Source organism: Pholcus phalangioides, unplaced genomic scaffold (genome assembly GCF_987345545.1).
Source record: "Pholcus phalangioides strain wild (caught in Gottingen) unplaced genomic scaffold, Ppha-v1.0 ptg000029l_1, whole genome shotgun sequence".
NCBI lineage: Eukaryota > Metazoa > Arthropoda > Arachnida > Araneae > Pholcidae > Pholcus > Pholcus phalangioides.
In genome coordinates, this window is record NW_028301619.1 from 3,767,630 (window position 1) to 3,792,238 (window position 24,609).

The 24,609-nt window shown below is 36.7% G+C and overlaps 1 protein-coding gene across 3 annotated transcripts in view; it reads right to left on the bottom strand.

The window, feature by feature from the left end:
* Nucleotides 1-24,609, bottom strand: part of zfh1 (Zn finger homeodomain 1) — a 370,694-nt gene that overhangs the window by 15,021 nt on the left and 331,064 nt on the right. For 2 of the 3 annotated variants that reach the window (XM_089252439.1, XM_089252441.1), the window contains one exon: nucleotides 820-1,076. In XM_089252439.1, coding sequence (XP_089108565.1) covers nucleotides 820-1,076 — 257 coding nt within the window. Of the gene's footprint in view, nucleotides 1-819; nucleotides 1,077-2,836; nucleotides 2,915-24,609 lie in introns of those variants that run through there. The other variant, XM_089252440.1, reaches the window with a different exon arrangement.

Below are 24,609 nucleotides of genomic sequence, written 5' to 3' on the forward strand. Positions count from 1 at the left end.
CACTGAATCTTATTTAAAATTAAATTTTAAGTTTTAAATGTATTTAAAAATTCGAAAAAATTTAATTTATATTTAGAATTTAATTTTTCAGAAAATATCGAGTCCATGAAACCTCAATCTTTTGCTTCACTTCGTGAAACGCATCCTTTCTTTTATTTTGCATCAATTTTTATTTAATTATATTGACTTCATGCTATTTTATCATGCATGCAAGTAGTTTTTAATGCATTTTGTGGAAATTTGCAGAAAATTCGGTATTATAGTAAATTTTTATACTGGCACAGGACGGCATATACAATCAAAAATATGTGTAAAAAATTTGCAGTAAATAAATGGTTAATTTGAATTTTAATGACATTTCTACTAGAGCATAGCTTTCACCATGTTAAAAGGTATGAGATCCCCCCCCCCCTCCTTAAACAGTGGAAGTTTTAGTTTTGATTGGCGTACATAAATTGTGAACTAACAAACCCAATACAAATATTCTAAAATTTTTAATGAATAATGATTACTTAATTAATAATTATAATTTAATAAAACTTTTTTCCCCACATAGTTTTTCCTATTTCATTCATGTATCATTTTTATGTAATTTTTTTTGAAAAAGTTAAATAAGAGATTTTTGGCATGTAATGGGTTAAAAATTGATTTACATGCAGTAAATTAGTTTTTAGATCGATCAATATATTGCAGTCGATCCGACAGTATTTATTTGCTGATTTCTAACAGAGTCGATATAAGATATTATGATTTTAGAGACCGTGTTATATGTCATATAAACGTCGAAATTAGATTCAAAATTGATTAAGGAGCACTTACTTGCTCAGTGGCAGTGTGGAACAGCTTGTGTTTAGCAAGGCTATCTTTGTCAGCAAATGTGGCATTGCATTTGTTGCAAGGATGAGATTTGGCAGATTCTGGAATTTTCGTAGCAGTCGTTGTGGTATCGTGAGCACCAGCGAGATGTTCCTGCAGATCTCGGATAGCTTCGTTGCCTGTGAATACTCTTTCGCAGTGAGGGCACTTGAGAAGGTAATCGCTTTCGTTGATGCATCTGCGTTTCTTAGACGGTATAACTAAACAATAAATAAATTGAAAAAGAATATTCAATTATATATTGTTCATGTCACCATTTTTATTTAAATTTTGAACAGAAAATCAATATATTTATACAAGGCTATGGGTATAAATGTCTCTCTGCCATACAAAAACCAAGAACTAAGTTTAGGAAACCGATTTCATGGTTGAAACCACATGCGAGGCTAAAATGTGTTTCTAGTACGCGCGTGATCATACCCTTTAAACTTATTAACATTTTAGTTTTTTTAAACCGAGTCCTTGTTTCTCGCAATTGTCCAGGGTCCACAAATTTTCCGGGGGGATCAAAATTGGCTGTTTTTTATATTTTGTAGTCTGTTTTCCCTCTTTTTTACAGAATATTACCATTTTTTTCATCTTGTTGAATTTTTGAATTCATGAATGTTATGTACTGGGCGGCATAGATTTTTTGTTTGCCCAGGACCCGTACCTATGAAGAACAGGTCAAACCTGGAGTGAAAGCGAACAGAAGTTTATTTGAATTTAAATCTCAAATTTCAATAAAAAATTACTTATTGATTTTTCTCAGTATTTCATGATTTCTTTTTTAAGAAAAGCAGTAAAAAAGAAACAATCTGCGCGAACCATTACTAAACAGAGAGAGAGAGATATCAAGTTCATATTTAGCGGTGATGGTTTCTGTCGAGAAGACTAGATGGCAGCAGTAGGTTTGTTTCTGTTCCCGATTTCGAGGATTGCGGGGGAAACGTATTGCCGTGACAACGACCGAGTGAAAATGTGAATGATCAGATAGGAAATTATAGCCGGAAAACGACTGACCGCTCCACTTTTATTGCTCGTAATAAAACGTCCTCATTTATTGCTGTAAAGACCCACTCGAGGGCAATATCCAGACCCTCACACTTTTAACGGTCCGACATCTCAGCTAGACAAGAATAAATGAATGACTGGCAGTCATCTTTTCCACCGGACAAGAGAAGTCTCGAACCCTTGAAATATCAGCCGGAATACGGCGTGAGATGAGATATGCGTACATCAATGAACAATGTATTCTGAAAAAAAAGGAGAAATATTCCAGTTTTATTTTGAAACTGGTTATTATTCACATATTTCGAGATTGAACGCTGCACCACCGGCCAATATTAAGCAGAGTAGCTAATAAATTAATTAAATACCACGAAGTACCTGGTCAATATTCCACTTCGGAATTTCTAACAAATTAGCTTGCCGAAAAACGTTGGCGAACCATAAAAGTAGGTTTGTGGGCCTGGGGTCGTGCTTATAATGTGTTGAGTAAAGATTGAGATTGGAAGTTCTTCCTGTTTGAAAGTTCACGAGCATACGAATGTCCCTATTTGCATCTTCAAACCTTATAGAACTAATCATGTATTTCTTTGTGACGTTCTGAGAACTTGAATAGAAATCATTCCCATTCGGTCACAGAAACAAATGCAGTGTAAATTTTGGACTAGACAGGCAACTGGAAGTTTACAGCACCTGTTTTCATGAATGAAGTGAACCCACGAAAATTCGAAATGCCTCAAAAAACCTTTGATTTCATCTCAGTGAAAAGCGATTTGAATCCCTCACTCTAATCGCACTCAAGACACCGTGTGGAAATACGTGTAGTGTCTCTCTTCTCTAGCTCTCAACCAATTAGTGTGACATCGCCTTGCAAATGGAGCCTTATAAATAGGGTGATGAAATCCATTGGAATCGAAAATCGAGTTTTCACTTAATAAAAAAGAAAAGAGAAAGAGTTATTAATGAGTTATACCTGCTGGCAAGCGCATCTTTGACGATGACCTAGGTGATTGTTAGCAACTACGTCCACTAGTGGAGAAGCTTATGGACGAGATGAAGGGGGCATCGTAACCTCGGACGCTGATTCGAGTTTGCATTTGTAAGCTGTTTTCAGCGAAGAATCCTTCTGGCGCCATCAGGGAAGTCAGTCTCGGTCCAGCCAGCCACCAAAGTATGTAGGTAAGTGTATGTATGTGCCTCGCGCTCGCTTCGGGATAAAACAGCTCCTTTTCTTAGCGCACGACCCACCACCAAGTGAATGAGCATCGCATTGGATCAAAAGCATATACTCACACACACACACACAGAGACAAGGGAGGACGGACTGGCAAGAGGATGACGACGTTGTGTGTATGTGTGGAGGGTAAAATGAGAGCAAAGGAAACGTTTCAGATGGAAGTCACGTGCTCAGGATGCCAAGAGTGGACACTGAGTCTGGTTGCCTTGGAGACGGGATGCTGCTGCTGTTGCGAGAAGGCAAAAGAACAGTCGGGCAAGAGGAGGAGGTGAATCCCGAATCTTGGAAAACAGGCATAACACGACCAATTTTCTTACGCACACATCTAGCCAATCCAACAACTATGTGTGTTAAATGTTACGATGCCATCACTACTACTACAAACTGTGCATTCCGATATATTCATCTCACAAACAACAACAACAAAAAAAAACTCATTAAAATAATAATAACCATTTAATTACGGGAGTCGATTTCATTATATCCTGATAATAAAGCAATCGCTTCCACCTCTCTAAGGTTTCATTGAGAAATTGAATCAAAAACAAAAGACGACTCTTTCTTAGGCTTTTGTTTCCTCTATTTGATGTTCTAATAATACAGGAAGCCGCAAGAAAATCACCGCAAAAGTTAGTGTTTTTTTTCTCGAAACCTCTTAACATAAGTTCACAAACACGAAGAACAAAAGAGAAACAAAAATCTCACTCGCTATAGATTATACAGAAAAATCATCTCCCACGTGTGTGAGCGCCTCAATATGAATTTGCGTACAATGTACTACTGTACGTCAAAGGTAGGGGTTGAATCACATAAAATTGAAGAAGCACTTCGCTTAACAAACAGACGCGCTCTCCTCCCCACTGTCGGTATTAATTTCATTATTTTATTACATGGAGAAAGTGCACTTACGGTAATTGCTCGTGACTCGTGGAATCCTCTTCTTCAACAACCCTCCATTCCATTCTTTTTATTATTATCATGATTCCAAGCCCTATTCTTATCCTTTTCGTGACAATGAAAAGTGATACAATATAACAATATCCTCCTTAACGAAGATGATTCGTTTGAAAAGCAAAACAACTGATTGTTAGCGCGTTCCTTATTATAGTCATTTTTCCCCAAAAAATAAACAACGTGGGCTGGCAATAAATATTTCCAATGAGGGAATCTTCAACCTGTTGCTCGCGAGCACCGTGCTGCTCTTCGAAGCATCAAGAGTGCTCAATGATAGTGCCCGATTTCGTGCTCGCGAACACTCAATCAACGCTTCAATTGAACACCTTGTAAAAATTGCATTCATGTTAAATGCATACTTCAGGCATAATTATGTCAAAGTTGCCGCAATGGGTGCTCTTTGTTTGACGATGGGTATAGAGAAAGTACTTGCGATTCGAGAAAGGTTGAAGGCCTCTGCTCTAACAACTAGAGGTAGACAATCAGTGCATTGATGTTAAGAGGACCAACCAAAGAATCCTCAAACTAACTGCAAAACAACTGAAAGTTGATAATCGGTGTGTTGCTCTTGAAAGGACCCACGACGAATCTTCCACCAACTAACTGTGGAAGAACTGAAAGCACATAATTGGTGTCTTTCTGCTGAAAGAGAACGATGCAAGATTTCTCCAACAATTTAATAATCAGATAATCAGTATATTGCTGTTAATGTGTGCATAACAATGTTGCTGTCAACAGGACCAAACAAGAATCCTTAAACAACTAACTGTAAAAGGAACAAGAATCAGATATGTGGAACAAAGAGTCTGAAGTCTTGAACTGGATTCAGGCCTCGCTTGATAAAGACTGTCTTATTCCAGGAGGATGGTCATTCCATCGTTTGGATTTTGTTTTCATTGTTACAACAATACTATATAATTTTCGCACGAAGTATAACTTATGTATTGCGTAATTTAATAAACAAAAGGTATCATAATACGTTAGAGACCTCTGGAGAAACGAAATCCAAACTAATGACTGGTATAGATGGCATTTATGCTACGGGTACATGTTTCAAGGGTAAACTTTGAGAAAGATATATTGGCATTGAAGTATGATACAATTCATTCGAATGAGAATAGGCCTGCGAAGTTGGCTCGGTTCTCTATGATGATGGATTAGAAATCGTGAGGCGAAATAGGGCGGTACCTGCCATCAGCAGACTGTCCGTTTAGCATTTCTTAAAGGTTGAACGCAATTGGTTCTTCAGCCTTTACATGCGCATCCCGAATCACTTACTCGATTGCACACGGGCAATGGCTGCCACAAAGAAATAGCACACGAACATTAAAAAAAATTATTTTTTTTAGTAGACAAGTTCTAAGGAACAAAGTGAAAACAAAGAAAATGCAGACAGATACAGATATCGGGAAGAGAAGGGAAAATCCCAGATTGAGTAATAGCTTGGCTCGTGGTCCTTGGCGGTCGAAAGAGAAGCCTACTCACGGACACAAACACTAATAGGTTAAGTGAGGGGTACCGCGTCCACCGTAGAATGGGCCAGAACGGCGGACATTCGCCAAAACGCGCATTCACAAGATACAACTCTCGCCACCGGGCATTGACAGCCCGATGATTAATGTTCCAGTGCGCTCACGGGGTATTCGCCGCAATTTGTAGCGCTTCCATCGCCAAACCCCCTACTCTTGTGTGATAGAGATGAATGAATAGAGGCAGCGACTCGCATCCGGGAACTTCAAATACAGTCATTAAGCGTCTCTTCCATCCACCACCCAGTAAAGTCGCTTGCAGAGAGAAAGAGAGAGAGAGAGAGAGAGAGCGAGCATCTCTCTTACCCTAGATGCCAGCCACCTTGCCCAACCCTGCTGCACTGCACCTTTAACTTCCTAAGCATCAGGCTCCACTAGCTTTTCGACAACAACATGGTGGTGGTGCCCTCGCCCCCTAGAAAGAAAAGCCAAAAGGCTGGTGACGAGGACAACCCATACTGCCGCTACTACTACTACTGCCACTACCCCCAGTATGAACGACCTTTCTCCTTGTATCCGTCGATGCCACCTTCTCGGGCTCAGTGACATGGACATAGTGATGATCAAAAATGAGAGAGAGATAGAGGCATTCGGTTACTATTCGGTGATGCCTCTCCGGTCTTTTCAATCAAAATCGGAGTGAAAACTTTCTAATAAATTTCAAAACGACAAAAATAATTGTCACGACATTTTTTCTTACTTAGAGCCGTATTCACCGACATGGTTTAAACTGTAGTCACAATTTTTGGATGAGAGATCAACACAGATTGGTTTAGAACCTGAATTTAACCAATCCGTGTCATCAAAAAATGTGTTATCAAATGTGTATCAAAAAATTGTGACTATAGTTTAAATCATGCCGGTGAATACCGCCCTTACTGTTAACTGAGACTGTTACTGTAACTGAGACATTTATCTAGATGGCCACTCGTTGTCCAGCCTCGGATATATCACGAATTTACCTGAAGACAATACGAGGTATGAATTCACGATAGAAAATCCTAAGACAAGTGATTGAACAATGAGAGAAAACTAGGAAATAACACGACGTGGAAAGAGTTCGTTGCCTCATATTGGCTATACTTAGGAGGGCTATTCCACCGAAGAATAGCTGCGAACTGGCGGCGCCAAGTTAATTAAATAACTCGATTCACAATAGCGAGTCCAACAGCGATATTCGGAACAAAGACGAAGCAAACCCGAGGATTCGACACAACGCAGAACGAACCGCATCAACAGGCAACTTCCAATAAGAAAGGCAAAAAAAAAAAGAAAAAAGAACACCATCGTGGAATGACTCAAGAAGATGGATATATTCCAAAATCAAATTCCGGGCCACATGCTGTTTCGATACGAGTAACAACATTCTGCACAAACACAAAATAAAATAAGAATCAAACCTGTATTTGATGGTTGGGGGTGGAGCGAAAGGATACCACATATCCATCGCAAGAAGAGGTTAAAGGAAAGATCATTCCTTGGAAAAACTGACGGTGAATGAGAGAGAATGCGAGGTTGGAGTCTTGTTTGTTGTACATTGACAGAGAAGTTTTCATCCTAATCAACCAACGGGATTCTTTTGTTTGGGCATTGCAGTTCCGAGATCTTTATATACATGAATATATCTTATACAAGACGCCGATGGTTAATATCCTAAGGAAAAGGGGTATTTTTCTCTTTTTGTTGACGATCGTGGTTCTATTCTACGAGTCCCGTGAAAGTACGGTAATTTTTCTTATGGTTGTCTTCACATGAATACTTGAAAAGATCAGCGACATCATTTGCTATAATCTACAATAGGAACGAGTGGTATTACAAATGAATTGAGCTGCGACGCTTTTATTCATTCATATTTATTTCCGTTTAACTTATTTATTCTTCTCGAACATCAGTCATGTCCTCCATACACATACGAAGAATGCATTTTTCCCACTAACTCTCAAAACCGAAGAATTGCTTCCTAATGATGTTTGAAATTTCAATGAGGTACGTTCGCGTCAGTAACTGCAAATCTGATATAAATTTGATCATAGCTCAAAATTTTCTTTAAATACAGTCAAACTCGGTTACAACGGCATTCAAGAGAATCGGGAAGTTATGTTCTTATAACCAAGGCTGAGGTTTTTACGATACTAACATGAAGTATTTAATCAGAAAGTATCATGAAGTGGTTTTTTCAACCTGATATATAATGTCCGAGGAGATGCCGACCACCACTGCAAGGAATTTTTTGATTTCAATAGCCATGATTACAAAAACCATCACTGCAGGGATTACTTTGGAATCTGGATAAATAATTAAAACGACAAGTATTATTTCGTGACTCTCTGAAGTAAATTTCAGAAGCCGTTCCAAATAAAAGATAAGGTTAAAGAGTGATAACGAATTTATGAATTAAGCAGATTTAGGATCCCAATCCTCGGAGCGATACATAGTTTGCTATGCATACTAAAGAGAGACAGAAGCAAAGCGAACAAATCACTCCATGACATCTAGGAGCTCTGCTAATGTTCTTATTAGAATAAATGGAAAAGGAAGAATTATATAGAGATAATCACATCCCCAAATTCTTAGTTGATTGTCATGGTTATAGTAATAAAAAAAGACAATCATTTCATCGAAGTGTTGAGCTTAAATTCTAAGAGTTTTTGGAAAAAGCATTGCGAAAGTGAAAGCATTGAAAAATATGCTTTTAAATAAGAGGTCATCGCATATCCTTAAGCAAGGCTTATTAACTTTAATCTCCATGGGTATCGGCTTAAACAGCCGCTTATTAAAGTATAATTCAATGATCGAAGATGATGTCACTATCCGCTATCCATAAAAAGGTTTTTAATAAAGGTTTTAAGCTTCGCATCAGCCAGCTGTTAAAAACATTTGTAATCCAATGTTGCATGACAACTGAATCTGACACAGAACTGGAAGAACTGGTGGCTATTGAAATCAGAAAATTCGGTTGGAAAATGGATTTTCGTTGTTTCGTAATTTTCCCGTCTTACGAAAAGCGAATTGCATGATTAAATCCCTCCAAAAAAGGCAGAAAAAGATTAGAAATAACGTGCGAATTCGGGTTGAATATCAACATTATGCCAACGCTCATAAATTGACGCTCGAGGCTTCGTGCCGGTCTTGGTAAATAGGTATAAATGTTTCCTTTCCAGAAATGTCCAAGGGTGGTTCCTCCATTTTCCATTCCAAGCCTTGCAAACACCTTAATCCCATCTTTTCCGGTGATTGCAATTTCCTGTTTAATTAAGCCGAGTTTGGTTGGGTCTTGGAAACGGAATCTTTAGGAGGTCTTGATCCCCGCTAGTCATGTGTGTGATACAATTTTCCTCTCCCCGGGGGTACGACAACCTGTTTTGGCACCAATGCTATCTTTTGGCGAACTAAATTTTTCTTCTCAACTACAAAAACCAAACAAGAAAATTTTTTCGACATTTCTCAATTATTTCCTTCATTATCCTCAACGATTTCTTTTGATATATACAGCCAAACTCGGTTGTAACGGCATCTTGGCTATACCCTCAATAATTGGCTGTGCGGATCGATTACCATAGAAAATAATGTTAATGAACCTGCAACCTATCTCGGATATAACGACAAATTATTTGTCACTTTTGTTTCCGTTTCAATGACGTTTTCCTAAGAAATTCCTAACATAGCGCTGATCACACCCAATGAATGTTCGTCTATTGTTCTACCTATAAGTAATGTTGAAAAAAAAGATTTATTGCATGTTGGACGTTCTGACTTGCTCATACTACATAAACATAGACTTGCTCACTACATAAAAACATTTGAGTATTTTACCCTTCCCGACTTTTTTTATGAAAATGCCCTTTTCTTTTCAACGGAGCTCGTTTCAGTTTCTAATCTTAACTAGAATAAAAATTAAGATAATTTACATAGTTCATAAATTGTGTCGAATTGAATGTGATCATAAATATTCATTTCTCATGTTTGTCTCAATTTCATTTTTTCCCCCCATGAAATACATTTTAGCAGACTTGCTGTAACACTGAATTCCTCGCAAAGAGTTATTTAAAAGTAATATTTGGTACTTTCGCTGACATTTGCAACAAGTTTGGTGAAAATCGCGATGTCTGAATTAATTGAATCCATTTCGCGTATTTTTCTCGATCAGATATGATCACCCTAATCGTAAAGAAATAAGAACTTTATGCACAGTTTTTAAAAATACAGAGGTCACACAACAGGCAAACTACACAACGAGGTGACTGAAAGAAGATGCCCATAAAAAATAGAGATAACTGAAATATGGATGATTGCCTCTGATAAAATTTTCCTTAAAAAAAAGTCTTAAAAGTCAAACTTTGTTGTATCGACACCTCGGCTATAACGACAAAATTTCGTGGAATCTTTGATGTCGTTATAACCTAGTTTAACTGCAAGAGTAAAAAGATAATGATCAGTATAGGTCGTACATTCGTTGTTGTTGAGTGAGCAAGACCCATATTCAGAAGCTAGAGTATCCTTTCTGGTAGATGCAACCTCTTCCTCGTCCTGTTCATTTCCTGCTTTTTGCAAATCCTCTGTTGCCAATGTCTCCTGACTTATTCTTTCCGTTATAAAATAAAACAACAACAGAAACAAAAAAAAAGTAGAGCCAATGCTTTTTAGTCGGGAATTCCGGGAGAGTCAATGAAAAGGAACTTTTAAAACGTAAAACAGCCTGAAATTACTGGTTTGGTCTTTATCCCGCTTTTCGGTAGAAGCAGGAAAAGAGCTTTTGCCGCCATCGTATACGCGCATTGGATTCGGAATAAATTTTATGCCTACATCTCCCACAAGTTTTATAGTGGCAATATATTCAGTTTAGGTACAGTATCCGGTAAGGGAGATTGAGCTTCGCAGCAAGAAATGAAAGAGCTTCAGCAATTACCAATGTCCCTTCCCTCGATTCTCGCAAATTTATTTTATTCGGCTAGACAATGTTCTCTCTCTCTCTCTTCTCTCCGTGATATACTTATTCAGAACTCGCTTAGTACGAATCAGCATAAGATCGATCTATTTTAGGTGACATTTTTATACAGCGGGGGCATAAAATAAAACAAAAATTCTGGTATTCAATTTTTTGGTAGTCTTGTTTTGTTGCGCCATCTATTAAAAGTAGATGAAATTATATACTATCAAATGTCATCTCGCTCTCTTTAAGCTCCTCAATATTTACGTTTTATATTACGTGTAGAAATATATGACATCCATATTTGTTATGGGCATCTTTTTCTCAGCCACCTCGATGGGAATTTTGCCTGTTGCAGCCTTGTATTTGTATTTGTTTGTTGCTTGCCTTCCGTGGTAACTTATTGACCGTTTATTTCTGACGAGATCTTTTTTTTTTTGCTTCGTTACTTTTTTCAATCAAATGTATAACGACACCTCGGCTATAACGTCAATAATTGGCGGTCCGGACTGATTCCCATGAAAAATGGTAAGCAACCAGCTCGGATGTAAAAACAAGCTTTTTGTCACTTTTGTTTTCGTTTCAATGATGTTTTCCTAAAAATTCCTAACATTAGGGCTGATCACATCTAAGGAATACTCGTCTATAGTTCTATCTATAAGTAAAGTTGAAAAAAAGATTTATTGCATGTTTGATGTTCCGACTTGCTCATTGACATGACCGTAAACTGTAGCGACTTGGTGACTGGCGTGGTGACTTGGGTACATGCTCTAATTTTTTATTTTAGATGACACCATAGCCACTGCGAATAAAAAAGAGAGGTGATTCCAGGTCCTGCAACAAGAGTGAACCTCCATGATTTAAAATTGTGCCCAAATCTTTCATAATTATTCCGTCTTTTTTTTTTTACGCCTACTTTTATCCTGTATTTTCAGGTTTCATAATTAATATATTAATAATAATAAAAGCATGTTTAATTAGTTATTTGAAATTTTGTTTCAAAATGGAGGAAAATGCTTTTCTTATAATTCTGGATTGTAAATCTCTAGTTTATAGAAGGAAATGAATTTTTTTCCCAAGGAGCTTTATTCGCTTCTGCGTACGGTCGGTACTGACCTTTAATGGTTACAAGATTGTTTTATCTAACCCAAAAAATACGAGTATTTTTTTAGTACTGTATAGACATTTTTATTGCAGCATTAGTGGAGCAGCAGGTGTTTTTAACACTTTTGTTGTCCGAGGCTTCCTTGTCCAATTCATGGTTCATCTGTGGCTCCCCAGATAAGTTTATTAGATATTTCCCCATATAAAAGAACCACTTCAAAACAGAAATAGGCACACAAATCAATATTTTCAGCACACCGCGAAGCCACTGACAAAGGTTGGCGACGCCCACTTTGAGAAACACTGAGCTATAGTTTCCCAATATATATATTCCATCATAGATTCCCAAACTGTTTGCTCTATCGCCCCCTTCTTCAATTACTTATTTAATATTTTTCCTCATCATCCTTAACTCAAGCCAACCAATAGGATCCAATATCTATAGTTTCTACCGCCTCCTTAGACTATTCTATCCAGTTTGGAAAACACTGAGCAAAACTATACTAATACAGGTCTTCAAATTTTTAATCTGGAATTTTTTTTGTTCATGAACAATATTTGATAGAGCGCTTTCTTTATCTGTGCCGAAATAAGAAAAAGCGAGTAAAAAAAAAACAAAAACCCCAGGAATAAGCAGCAATAAGTCACAACCGAACGCAAACTACCCATTGCAAATATTCTGGATCATAGATGACATTTCATTAGTATTTATTGTCTCCAATGCTCGATAGATGGCGCAGCAAACAAGACTACAACAAAATTAAGTACAGGAACTTCTTATACAGGCTGCGGTGTGTATAAATACAACATTCAATCGATTATCACAGATTCACGGAAAAAAATTTTCACTATGAATTCCGATAAGGAATGTAAATATAGCTATTATCACTGAAAATTATGATATTCTTAGGAACATCTAATCCGCTATAAAAATGCTTAAACTTGATAATCAGTCTTGTGTTTTGCGCAAGTAGCCATCTCACAAACATATAAGAAAAGCGTTTATCTACCGTCTATGAGAAACTACCGATACAATGACCAAATATCACGGCTAAAAAAAAGTAGTTCATGGTAGCAAAGGAGACGAGGGTAAAGGGTGAGTAAAATCCCATTCTTTTCCGGTTTCCTTAGCGTATTCCGGGTGCCGTTATGGACTTCTTGAAGAGATAAGCAAGAGCAAGCAAGACAGCGCCAAGGCCGAAGAACCTTTATTGACGAAAAACCAGCTAATGTTAGCACGCAACGCAATCCTTACCGAGACTATTTTTCTCCTAAGAAAAAAAAACCCCACACCTCTCTTTCCAACAGGAAAAAAAAGGAAATGGTGGGCAATGGGAGGTCGTCAAAACGTCCGTTTTCAAGAGAGAGTGAGTATAGAGAGACGCTTTTGCCACCACATACACCATACCCCACAAATGTGTCCACCCTATACTGACTGTACTTACCAGTGATTCCCTGCTTTGAGATATATATATATATCGGCAAAATCTCCCGATTCTATGTCTCCCGGTTTTGACTGGAACGCGGAGAATTAAGATGTTATCGGAAGGGCCTTTTCCGGTAAATGTCCGGAACGCGGTGTAATGGCAGATCTGGATCAGGAAAAGAGGGAACAAAAGGGCATGGCCATGAGAAAGAGCGAATCTTTACTTTTCTTTTTCCTTCTTATATATATATATATATAATATTATTGACGGGGGGTGTTACATTATTCCAAGAACAGATACCGAGCTGGACGGTTTCTGGATGAGACATTCACTTGGAAAAATTTAGAAATACGTAGGTCACTCCAAAAGTTTTCAGCAGCCAATTCATTTTAATACTTATAAGACTGTAACTCAAAACTTTTCTAAAGTATTCATTCTTCGAGATATACTGGAAACTGGATGTTTATGCAGAGATACGGATTTTTGGAAATAAAAATTCATATTCGCCTCTAGGGGGCTCTGAACTCATGCCCTCTTGCATTCCTGTCGAGTGCGTTACCACTACACTATAGAAGCAGATAGAATATTTGAAGCGTATATATGGAGAAAAGATGTCTTTCTCTTTACATTCCTCTTCGCAAGCATTCTTCAAAAGTAATTCATGAAATAATTCTGGAACCCCCCCCCCCGCCCCATCTGACAAATCGTTTAAAATGTCACATATCTTTCAAATTACTTGCCATGTAGATCTCCTTTTAATTGAAGGCAACAAAGGAAGCTACACAGGGCCAAGTCTAGCCTATAGAGTGGAGTAGGTTACAATTATAATATGGGCCCTGGCATTGTAATGATGCAAAAAAAAGACAATCCACGTAATACATTCCATTCCTGACTTTGGTCTTGAAGTTTATAGAACACATTCTGTGGCTGGGAAACTCTTCCTATTACCATTTCGAGATAACGGTATTTTATGCAAGATATAGACCAGGCATCTTCAACACGTTGCTCTCAAGCACCACGGCACTCTCTGAAGTACCCAGAATGCTCAATGCTCATGCCCGATTTCATGCTCGCGAGCACTAGATCAACGTTCCGATTAGACATCTTGAAAGAATTGCATTCAAGGATTGAAATCATCGTCACACACACACACACACATACACACATTTCATGAAATCGCATGTCAAACTTACTCTAAAGCCTCGTTTACATGTGCAATATTGCGGTAGCATTGGGAGTTCTAGCACCCGCTTGATGATTTATTTCCTCCGTAAGGAAAGAAATGGAGAGCCGTCACTGGTGAAAAGTTTTGAAGCAGGTTTTAACCAGCTTTTTCTATTTCCCATGTAAACGGGACTTAAGGGTGCTCTTCTTTTGATGATGGGTACAGGCAGTGCTCGTGACTGTAAAAAGGTTGAACACCTCTGATATAGACAAACAACCGGCTATAATACAGTGATTTTCTTATTTTTTAAAGAAAACTCCACTACCCTGCAGAAGCTTAGTGGTCTAGCGTACTCTGCCGGATTGCGAAGAGACGGGGGCTCGATTCACTGCACACACAGGACTGTGAATTTTCTTTCTAAATAAAAAATATCTATATTGTGCCCAGTTGTTTGTCTATACCAGTTTCCCAAACTATTCTAGTGTACCGGCCCCTTCTGTAGAAATTATTTTTCCTCATCGTCCATCTCCACTTAAATTAAATCATAGCGTTCTTCATTATACCTATGACTTCTACCCCCCCCTCCGCCCCACCGGACCATTTCGGCTACTTAGGGAAACACTGGTCGTATGAATATACCCTTATAAGCGTAAACACTGGTCGTATAAATAGCGGAGAGTGGCATCACACACATGTCTATGTAATGGTACTCTGTTTGAAAACTTAGCTATTTTTTTACATGATTCTTAAATCCGGTCACTTTGCTATAGGAGGTTCCTTCATCTTTCATAGACCTATATTTTTTATTGGTTTCCGGATTGAATTCATAAGTATAAGTTTGATTACCCATGACGATGTTGGAAACAGATTTTCACTTCCCTATGTGGATATTTTTCAGCTCAAACCTCAGTATAAGGCCGGGATTACACTATAAAATTTTTATAAAAGTAATTGTATAAAACTTGAAAAATGCCACTAATAAGATTATTGGTTACATTCTAGGAAATGAAACCGATGAACTTATTAGTAGCATTTTTCAAGTTGTATAAAAGGACTTTTATCAAACTTTTATAGTGTAATCCCGGCCTTAGCGCGAGACTGTTCTATCGGCAGATGTGGCATGACTTTTGCATCTTTCTTTCCTCTGAATTTTTTATGCAACATGGTTTGCAGTGTAAATGATCTAAAGCCCAATATCTGCTTGATCTATCTGATAAAATTTTGATTTCCATTAATAAATACAGCCATGAATTGTGTGTTTTCGGTTATTACGGTTTCAGCAGGACGTCTTGGGCGGGGGATTCATCTTCCAAAACTGACTTCTCCGTATCACTTTCCCCACCAAAGTTATATATTTTTCTTATGATGTATAACACTTTAAATGTCAGTCTCGTTGAAATCATTGAAAATTTTGACTCAAGTGAGCCGTACTGAGATCTATTTTTTGCTAAATTGGCTTCAGAAATTATTCCTTTCATTCTTTACCGTAAAACATGGATGAAAGTTTTTAGATTTATAAAAAAAAAACTTATCCCTAAATATGCAATGATCACAATAGTCTTTATCCCACCATTTACTAGAAGGCAGCTAAAAACTTTCACATTGACCCTCGTTGATCTGATAAAAAAAAATAATAATTACCAAGGAGACGTTCGATTGCCGATCAATCATTGTGATTATTTAGCTAATCAAAAGCGTTTGCAACATGAGAGACATGCGACACGGCTCCAACAGACACAACATAATCACGTGCTGGATAAGACTTCGCAACATACTTATTAAGATATTGATTGATATTCAAGGTCTTCGAAATGACATAAAAAATTGTATTATTGTATCGATAAGGATTATTAGCAAAGCCCGGACGTTGTTGTCCTAAAAAATCTTGAAAAATTACTTTAAAAAATGCCCTAAACACTTGAATCGTCTCATGCCCCCCAAGTCGGAACCCAATCAGCTCCACAAGGGCGGGGCTGATTTTAGCAGTAAAAAACGAAAAATACACCCCCCCCCCCCGAGAAAATAATGTGCATGCCTATGGTTAGGAAGCCAAAAAGCATCTTTTATGTTATTTTCTAAGAAATTCAAGCACAATTTTTCATAAGTTCTCAATGCACAATCAGTGTATTCATATAATTTTTTAAATCTTCTCCATTGTCAAAAAATTTAGAAAACTGACAAAATATTGGGAAAATGCCAAAAAAATGCAGAAAAATGCTAAAGATGCGAAAAAATTCAAATTTCATCAACATCCAGCCTTGATTAGTAGGAACGTGATTATTTTTTTTATGCACTGAATGACAGATATTGGTGAAGGAATTCAACGGGAAAAAATACCGAAGTTCATTAAGCATCGTTTGTTTGGTTGGAATTACTGTAATAACGATACATGACCGTAAACAAGATCGAACGCGAGTTAGTGAAAGTAATGTGCAACCGTATGTCCTTTCAACTTACAAAATAAAGTTCATTTCAATACCCAGACTCTATGATTATCAATACAATTCTCTCTCTTTAGTAGTATCTAGACTTGTTTATTGTTTATTAGATTTATTCAATCGTTTACAGAAAAGCAATGCCATTAATTTTTTTTTTGCTCATTAACGGTCTTTACGGCCACATATAATGATCTCCAAGCTGTTTTCAATACTTGAATAAACCGAATGCGTAAGTTTTATTGCCTCTTTTTTATTCTTATATATGACATATTTATTTCGAAACATTTGAACAAGATATTAATGTTAATATTTTATTTGAAAATTATTCGGATATTTCTATATATCATTTTGTATCTCCCACACAAACAGAGATATTCTATCGAGATCAATAAAAGATTCACTGAAATGTCGGAAAATATTCGTCTGTCCACCTGCTATACATCATACGCATTTCGTGTACAGCCCCCCAAAAGCCCAAATACACTTCCGATATATGCATAACAATAGAAAAACTAAGTCTTCTCTGGCCAACACATTACAGAGTACAGAAACCTCTGACCTACCATTTTTCGACGAAGATTTCCATGTAGATTGTGGTTGGAAGGAGCTATTATTATCCACATTTATGGATCGGGATGCATAAAAAGAGCAAAAGCACAACAACATTGGCTTGATTTTACATTCTCCTTATACAATCTCACGTATGCAGATGCGGCAACAACGGGGGAATAGAGATAGATATCCAAAGGAGATTGAAGTTTCCTACTTTTTTTTTTGCTATTCCTTTCTGGTGTGTCTATCATTTTGCTTCCTCTCTCTTACGACCGACCAAGGGACAGCAATGACTAGATGCTGTGGACGGACCAGTGAATCAATAGTAATTTGAAGCGTAAATCTATTCTACCCATCTCCGAACAGCCACCGGAAAATACAAATATATATATATATATATATATATATATATGAAACCTTAGCAATAGATGAATTGATGGTTCACAATATTTTTCTTTTGAATTTAAGGCTTCACTTTGAATTGAAGAAAGTAATAGACACACCCCCAAACGTAAACTTCAGTGATTACAACAATGTTTTTTTTTCTCCAAAAGCACTAAATTATTCTGAACGAATTTAATTTCCTTTGAAAATAAGCATTTATCAAAATAGTATAAAAACAAATTCGAAAATTTCCGGAACATAAGCATTCCTTCAAATGTTAACGGGTGTAATATTAGAAGCACAGTTGAATTTCAATGACAATAGGTCATAGGTAGTTTTTCAATGAAACATTTTTTTTTCAATATAGCCGTACTTAAGAAATATGACTTCACAGTTATTTGCAAAAAAGGAATTTGCCCCGAGAATCTCTTGAGAAAACTTTTGGATATGCTTTTATTAATATTTTCTCGCAGCTAAACTTCAAATACATTAAAAAAAAAAAAAGAATCATTCCTTACTAAGTAAGACGTTTGATTGTACAACCGATTATCGCAACAAAAAGCCTTCATAACGATAACACTCCCTTCGAAAAATACCTACAATAAGAGTAGAATTTCAAGAAATATATTTATATATTTTTTTTTTTAAAAAGAAGATTTATTTTATTTTTGTTTTTAAAAAAAAAAAACGAATTTCTAAAGTTAGAATAAAACAGAAAAAAAATAAATAAATCGGGAGGAAAAGCTTGGAAACAGAAGTTGAAAGACAAATTTCTTAGAACAATATATCGTTAAGGTTCACACGACCGAACCGAAGAGAAAGTTTTCCACTTAGAGAATCCTTCTTAATTTAAAGAGTCCAATCTTCTGTAATTAATACCTTGGGTACTCAAAGGGAGAACCAAAAGAGGGGCCAAGTGAGGTAGAAAACACAGCAAAGACGGAGAATCCCGTATTTAATGAAGCGCTATACTGTACATCTTACGAGTATATCGGTACGCTGACTATTTATTGGGCGGCTAATTTTTAAAAGCTTCCTTCCAACACCAACTTTCCTAGTAAAAAGTTCAACCGGGATGCCAAACGCCAATGGACTTCGCTCGATTCTGGCGACTTTGGGAGCCAGTATCGCCATATAATGAATTTGTTCTTAGCTTTATTAATACACAGTGAAATCTCGATATAACGATCCCCTGCGGACCAAGAAAAATATCGTTGTAGAAAGGTTATCATTATATCGAGAGGTAGCAATATAATCGGGTGCCACCAAATTTATGCAGTAGCTGGCATGTCTTCTGAATTGGCGCTGTTGGTACCACCATAAAATGCAGTTTTAGTATTTATTCGCGACAAAATATTCTAATTGTGTGATTAGTTTATAAATAAAATTCAGTTAGTTGTTTCGTCCTGTCAAAGTTTTCTGCACAGCATTTTTGTGTACTATACACAGAAAGTAGCTTCACGCGGCAACTTCATAATTTCTCTTCAGCTAGAAAATCAATTTTCCAAACTTTTTTGTGTTTCATCGCCCACTTCTTCAGAAATTTTTTTCTCTCATCGCCCCCAACTCAAGCGTACCCATAGAATCCTATGTTATACCCGTAGCTTATATCGCACCCTTGAACAGTTCCATAGCCCACCGGGGGCGATATTGGTCACTTTGGGAAACACTGGGCTAGATCAGTTTCCCAAATCTTTCATATTTCATCTCCCCCTTCTTCAGAAATTTTTTTTCTCTCATCGCTTCCCAACTCTATGAACATAGGATTCTATGTTAAATCCGTAGCCTCTATCGCCCCCCGGACTATTCCATCGCCCATCAGGGGGGCGATATTGCCCACTTTGGGAAATACTGGGCTAGATAGTGTAAAATACAGATGTGTTATTAAACACCCTCGAAAGAACAAACGCTGGTGAGGAATTCGAAAAAATATTGAAGGTGAATTTGAGTGAAATATGAAGAATATCGTTGAAGAGCGATTTAAGAATATCTTAAAAAATATATTATCGATGTATATAGGTGTGTCTTAGTAAAGGTATTATATAGTCATGTTATAGAGAGAGGGTTTATCGTAGTAAAGGTATTTAAAAATTGTGTATTGTCGTAGTACAGTATCGCTGTATAGAGAGGAGTTTAACATTAGACTATAGGCAATTCTAAACAAGATTCGAAAAAATATCGTTGTAGAGGGATTTATCGTTATATCGAGTATCATTGTAGCGAGGTTTCGCTGTAGTTTACAATACAATACAATACAATACAACGCCACAACAGGCAAATTGCCCAACGACGTGGCTGACTTAAGAACATCATGGATCCCCGAGCCATTTTTTGGAGGCCCTACCTACTACTGCTACACCACACATGCACCTAGCCCACACCCCCCCCCACGCGGAACCCCCAACGAATCGGTACATGCGGGAATGTGCGTGTACGTGTAGTGAAACCTGACGTGAAGTTTTTTTTGTTTCTCTGTAATGCTTGTTATGTGTAGTGCTGCCATCTGCCACCAGTTTTTCTAACTATGAGTGAAGTGTTATGATTGAATGGTCTATCGTTGTAGGACTTTTGCTCTCTGTGGCGAGACTTTTTAACGGGGAGATCGGCTCGCATTTGCGCCTTGAAGTTGGAAACCACAGAAAACCAACTTCAGCCGACCACCACTGGGGGGTTCGAACCCGGATCCTCGCATCGCGAGTCCGTCACTATAAATCCAAATTTAGTTCCAAATGAAGAACATGTAATTATTTCCACGTAAAATTCTCATTAAAAAAAGTTTTGGGTTCAATGTAACATTGAAAAGAACTTCTCGATATAGTAAAGAGCTAAAATATAAATTAGATTTCCGGATTCTCTCGATTAGGTAATAGTTTATCGTGAGTTTAAATTGGTATTTATTATAACCAACGTTTTTAAGATGTTTCCATCACAGTATAACTCAATACACAAAAAACTGACACAATAGTGACTGATTCATTCATTGATGAATATAATAGCAAATGATAAACTACATAATTGATTTAGGAAATTATACAGCTTGTAGATGCAACCATTTTTACGAAATAGGTGCAATTTTCGGCTCGGATAACACTGGGAAACAATCACCCAAATACTTAGTAGCACCATATCGAAACGCATCATCAATATTAGTTTGACGATGTAAAAGCCAGGGAGTGTCAATAAACGATTGAATTTCATGGATGGCGTTAAAGAAAGCGTTTGCTCATAGTTTTTCTGCGAACAGACTATTACAGGAAACGTATAATCTAGACAATTGGTTCATGCCAGTTGGACTTAGTTCCATTTCAATCCCGGTATTGGGAGGCCATCAACAGCTGTTAGCGGGAACTCCTACAATTTAATTCTTGTAGTATCCAAAAAAATGTGTATAATAGTAAAATTTTATGCCTGAAATGAAAACTTAACCCTCTATATTATTATTATATATATAATATAACCTATATATTAACCTCCATAAAAACGTATTATTATTATTTTTTTCTGCAAACGTATGTAAAAGAATTGCTGCTGTTAGCATATTTTAATTGAAAAAATACATTACCACAGAAATTTAATTGATTAGAGTGGATTTCTTAATTAGATAAAGTTGGTTAATTTTAAGGATTTATATAAACAGTTTGCCTTGATTTTAATGTTATCTATAAACAGATAAAATCTTGCTCAGCAAAATTGAATAGCTGTCTAGTCAAACTTTGTTTCAGATTCCCTCAATTTGGCGCGATTTTCATGAATTGTGATTTTTATGAACACGTGAAATTTTAGCAGCTCTCAAAAATGAGACCTTTTTAGTGTAAAAATTTTTGCACTAAAATAGCCGTATTTTGTACGGAAATGACAATAAAAGATGAACTTTCTAAAATACCAAAAATAAAATAAATTGAGACAAGAAATTGGTATAGTGGGTTTTTTGATCTTGTATTTACTATGTATATTCAAATATACACGGGACGAAAGAGCAGTGTTTCTCAACCGCCAGGCCGAGGCTCGGTGCCGGTCACTGGCATCAGTGAAACCGGGCCGAAAGTAATTTATCGTTTCATTTTCCCCACATTTATTTCCCATTAGTTGTGTTTATGTCTGGGACTCTCTCTCTCTTCCACTCAGAAAATAATTCAACCGGGTCGTGGTATTCTAAAGGTTGTGTGAGAACCACTTGCCATAGAGAGTTAAAACCGCTTCGATCATTTATAGACACCCTGAATAAGTACCCCAAGAACATTTTCAGGTAAAATAACCAACAAAGGTAAAATCAATAAACAAAAATATTTTTTTTATAAACAATTTAAGGACATAATAAGTGTAGATCATTTATCAATAAAAAGGGTTATTTAACAAGAACACACTGGCACACAATAAGACCTAACAAATAATACTAATAATAATAAGTACAGTTGTTTCAAAGTATAAAAGGGAGGCCCCAGCTGTCGCTTTGGGTCGTCGGTGGGGTGGCTGACTGGTCTCTTGATTCCTAAAACTACGTACTGTATTTCGAAAGCGTGAAAGCCACCCCGCCGCCCCACCACATTTTCTTTATCACGTGAAACTCCCGTTTTTTTTTGAAATCCTGTTCCTTCAGCCGATCTTTTCCCGGAAAAGGCAAATAATAAAAATAAAAATAAATAAAATATATCGGAGAGAGAGAGAGAGAGAAAAGGGGGCGAAAATATCCTCCGTTGCACCCCAGTTAGGAAAATAACAATAATTTAGGAAACGAGTACGCCACTGTTCGAGGCAAAAGTGAAAACAAAAAGCCAAATCAATTAATCTCTAGGTTTTCTAGAGTAGGGGGAGAGAGAGAGTAAGAGTGAGAGGTAAAAAGGAGGACGGCAGGGGTTGTGTGCGGCAGGGTCCTAGCATGAACTTGCACAGTGGCGTAGTGGGGGGCGGGGCTAAGTGGAGCGTAACAATAGCTTAATGGAAGATTGATCGCTCGACTTTGGGAGCTATGGACGATGGGGTAAGTAGAAAGACACTCACTCTCTCTCTCTCTCTCTCTCTTTTCTAGAGGGGGGGCCCCCCGACCCCCTCCAAGAAACCGTAGAAAAAGAAACAACACATAAGGAAGGAATGAAGGGTGGGAAAAGTTCGACTTTTTGGGAGAAATTTGAAATATTAACGAAAACTCAGTGAACGGGAAGAACTTTAAACTTTGTTCAAAAGCGTTTCGGCGTGTACTTCTTTAAGACTGCGATTTTTGAAGAGAAACGGAGGAGTGTAGGAGAAAGGGGCCCCAAGGAGGAGCCTTGTCCGAGGCATAAGAAAAAAAAATTAAGGGGGGATAACGGCAGTCCGGGGTTGTGAGTGGTGGTATGGTAGGTATAGTAATAGGAGGTGGAGACCTGGTACGAGGCAACTTTTCCGATCGTAATATCAGAAATGTTTTCTTTTCTTCACTCTCTCTCTCTCTCTCTCTCGTCAGGATAAGTATTTTTTTTAGTTCATTTTACTCTCTCTCTCTCTCCTCTGTCATAAACCCTCCTTCTACTGTTTTAATGGCGGAAATTTAGTGCACTCATGTTTTTACTGGAACTTGAAAACCCGATGAACAAAAACTAGTTATGCGGTAAGATTGTTGCCGGGAAAAAGAGACAGAGAGAGAGAGAGAGAAAGAGTAGAGAAGAGATATTTTTCACAGGTGATTATACTGTAAATTTTTATGGCAACACCCGTGATTATGACACTGAATTTGTTTTTTATAAAATAATTTATTTTTGGTATTATAGGGTGCGATGAATTAATCAAAATTCGGAACGAATTACCAAGAAACGATCTTAATGCTAGACTAAGAAAACGAAACCATTTATTACTTACAAGTAAAAAAGGAATTGTGTTTTTTATATGTTCATGAAATTTTGGCGTTAATTGTATATATAATAGTGTATAAACCGACGATAAAAATAAATAATAAGGATTAAATTGTATGTCTGTGCAAAATTTACATTAAAAGGGATTCAGAGTAAATTTATTATAAAGAACTAAAAAAAAAAGTTTTATCACATATTTTCCTCACCAAAATAAGAATTATTAAGAATAAAATTACAATTTGTTTCAGTCTTTATATGTATTATGATAGATTAGTAATTAATTATTATTAACATCTTAATGATCATTACAAAAGATCGGATCTGTTCTATCGTTAGAATATTAATTTTATTTTTAAAATTCATGCAATAAGAGAGACACTCGATTATTGACTAAAAATGTAAATTTAAATTAGCCTTTCCACTTCTACTGTTTTAATGACGGAAATTTAGTGCACTCATTTGAAAACCCAAGGAAGGAAAATTAGTTATGCGGTATAACTGTTGCTGGGAAAAAGAGATATATTTTTTACAGATTGTACTGTAAATTTTTATGACACTGAATTTTTTTCATAAAATAATTTATTTTTGGTATTATAGGGTGTGTGATTATGAATTAATTGAAATTCAGAACGAATTACCAAGAAACGATCTTAATTCTATACTAAGAAAACGAAACCATTTATTATTTACAAGTAAAAAAGGGATTATGGAATTTTGGCTTTATGTATAAAATTGATTTTCTGTCTGTGTGTGTATATGTTCTCTATGCAAGTCTACAATTTTAGATCGATTGCCGCCAAATTTTGCATATATATCAAACAGCGCCCATATTGAATGATAGGCTACTTTAAAAATTTCTCAGAGCAGGGCGAATTCCCGAAATGGGCAAAAAACTATCTGGCAACAATGGTGAGTGGGCCTCAACAATTACTTTCGGAATTTTCACTTTGGTTACCGTGTTTCCCTAGCAATGCGTTTCAGACATAAATATGCCTAACAATGGTTTGTCATTTCTTTAATGCAGCTAGTATAATAGTTTATTCCTTTATAATGGTTTGTCACTTTTTCAATCCTCCCAATAACTGAAGGATATTATAGCTAGTTGTATATATAATATAAAATGAACCAACGATAAAAATAAATAATAAGGATTAATTATATTTCTGTGTATCTGTGTATAAAATTTACATTCAAGCGATTCAGA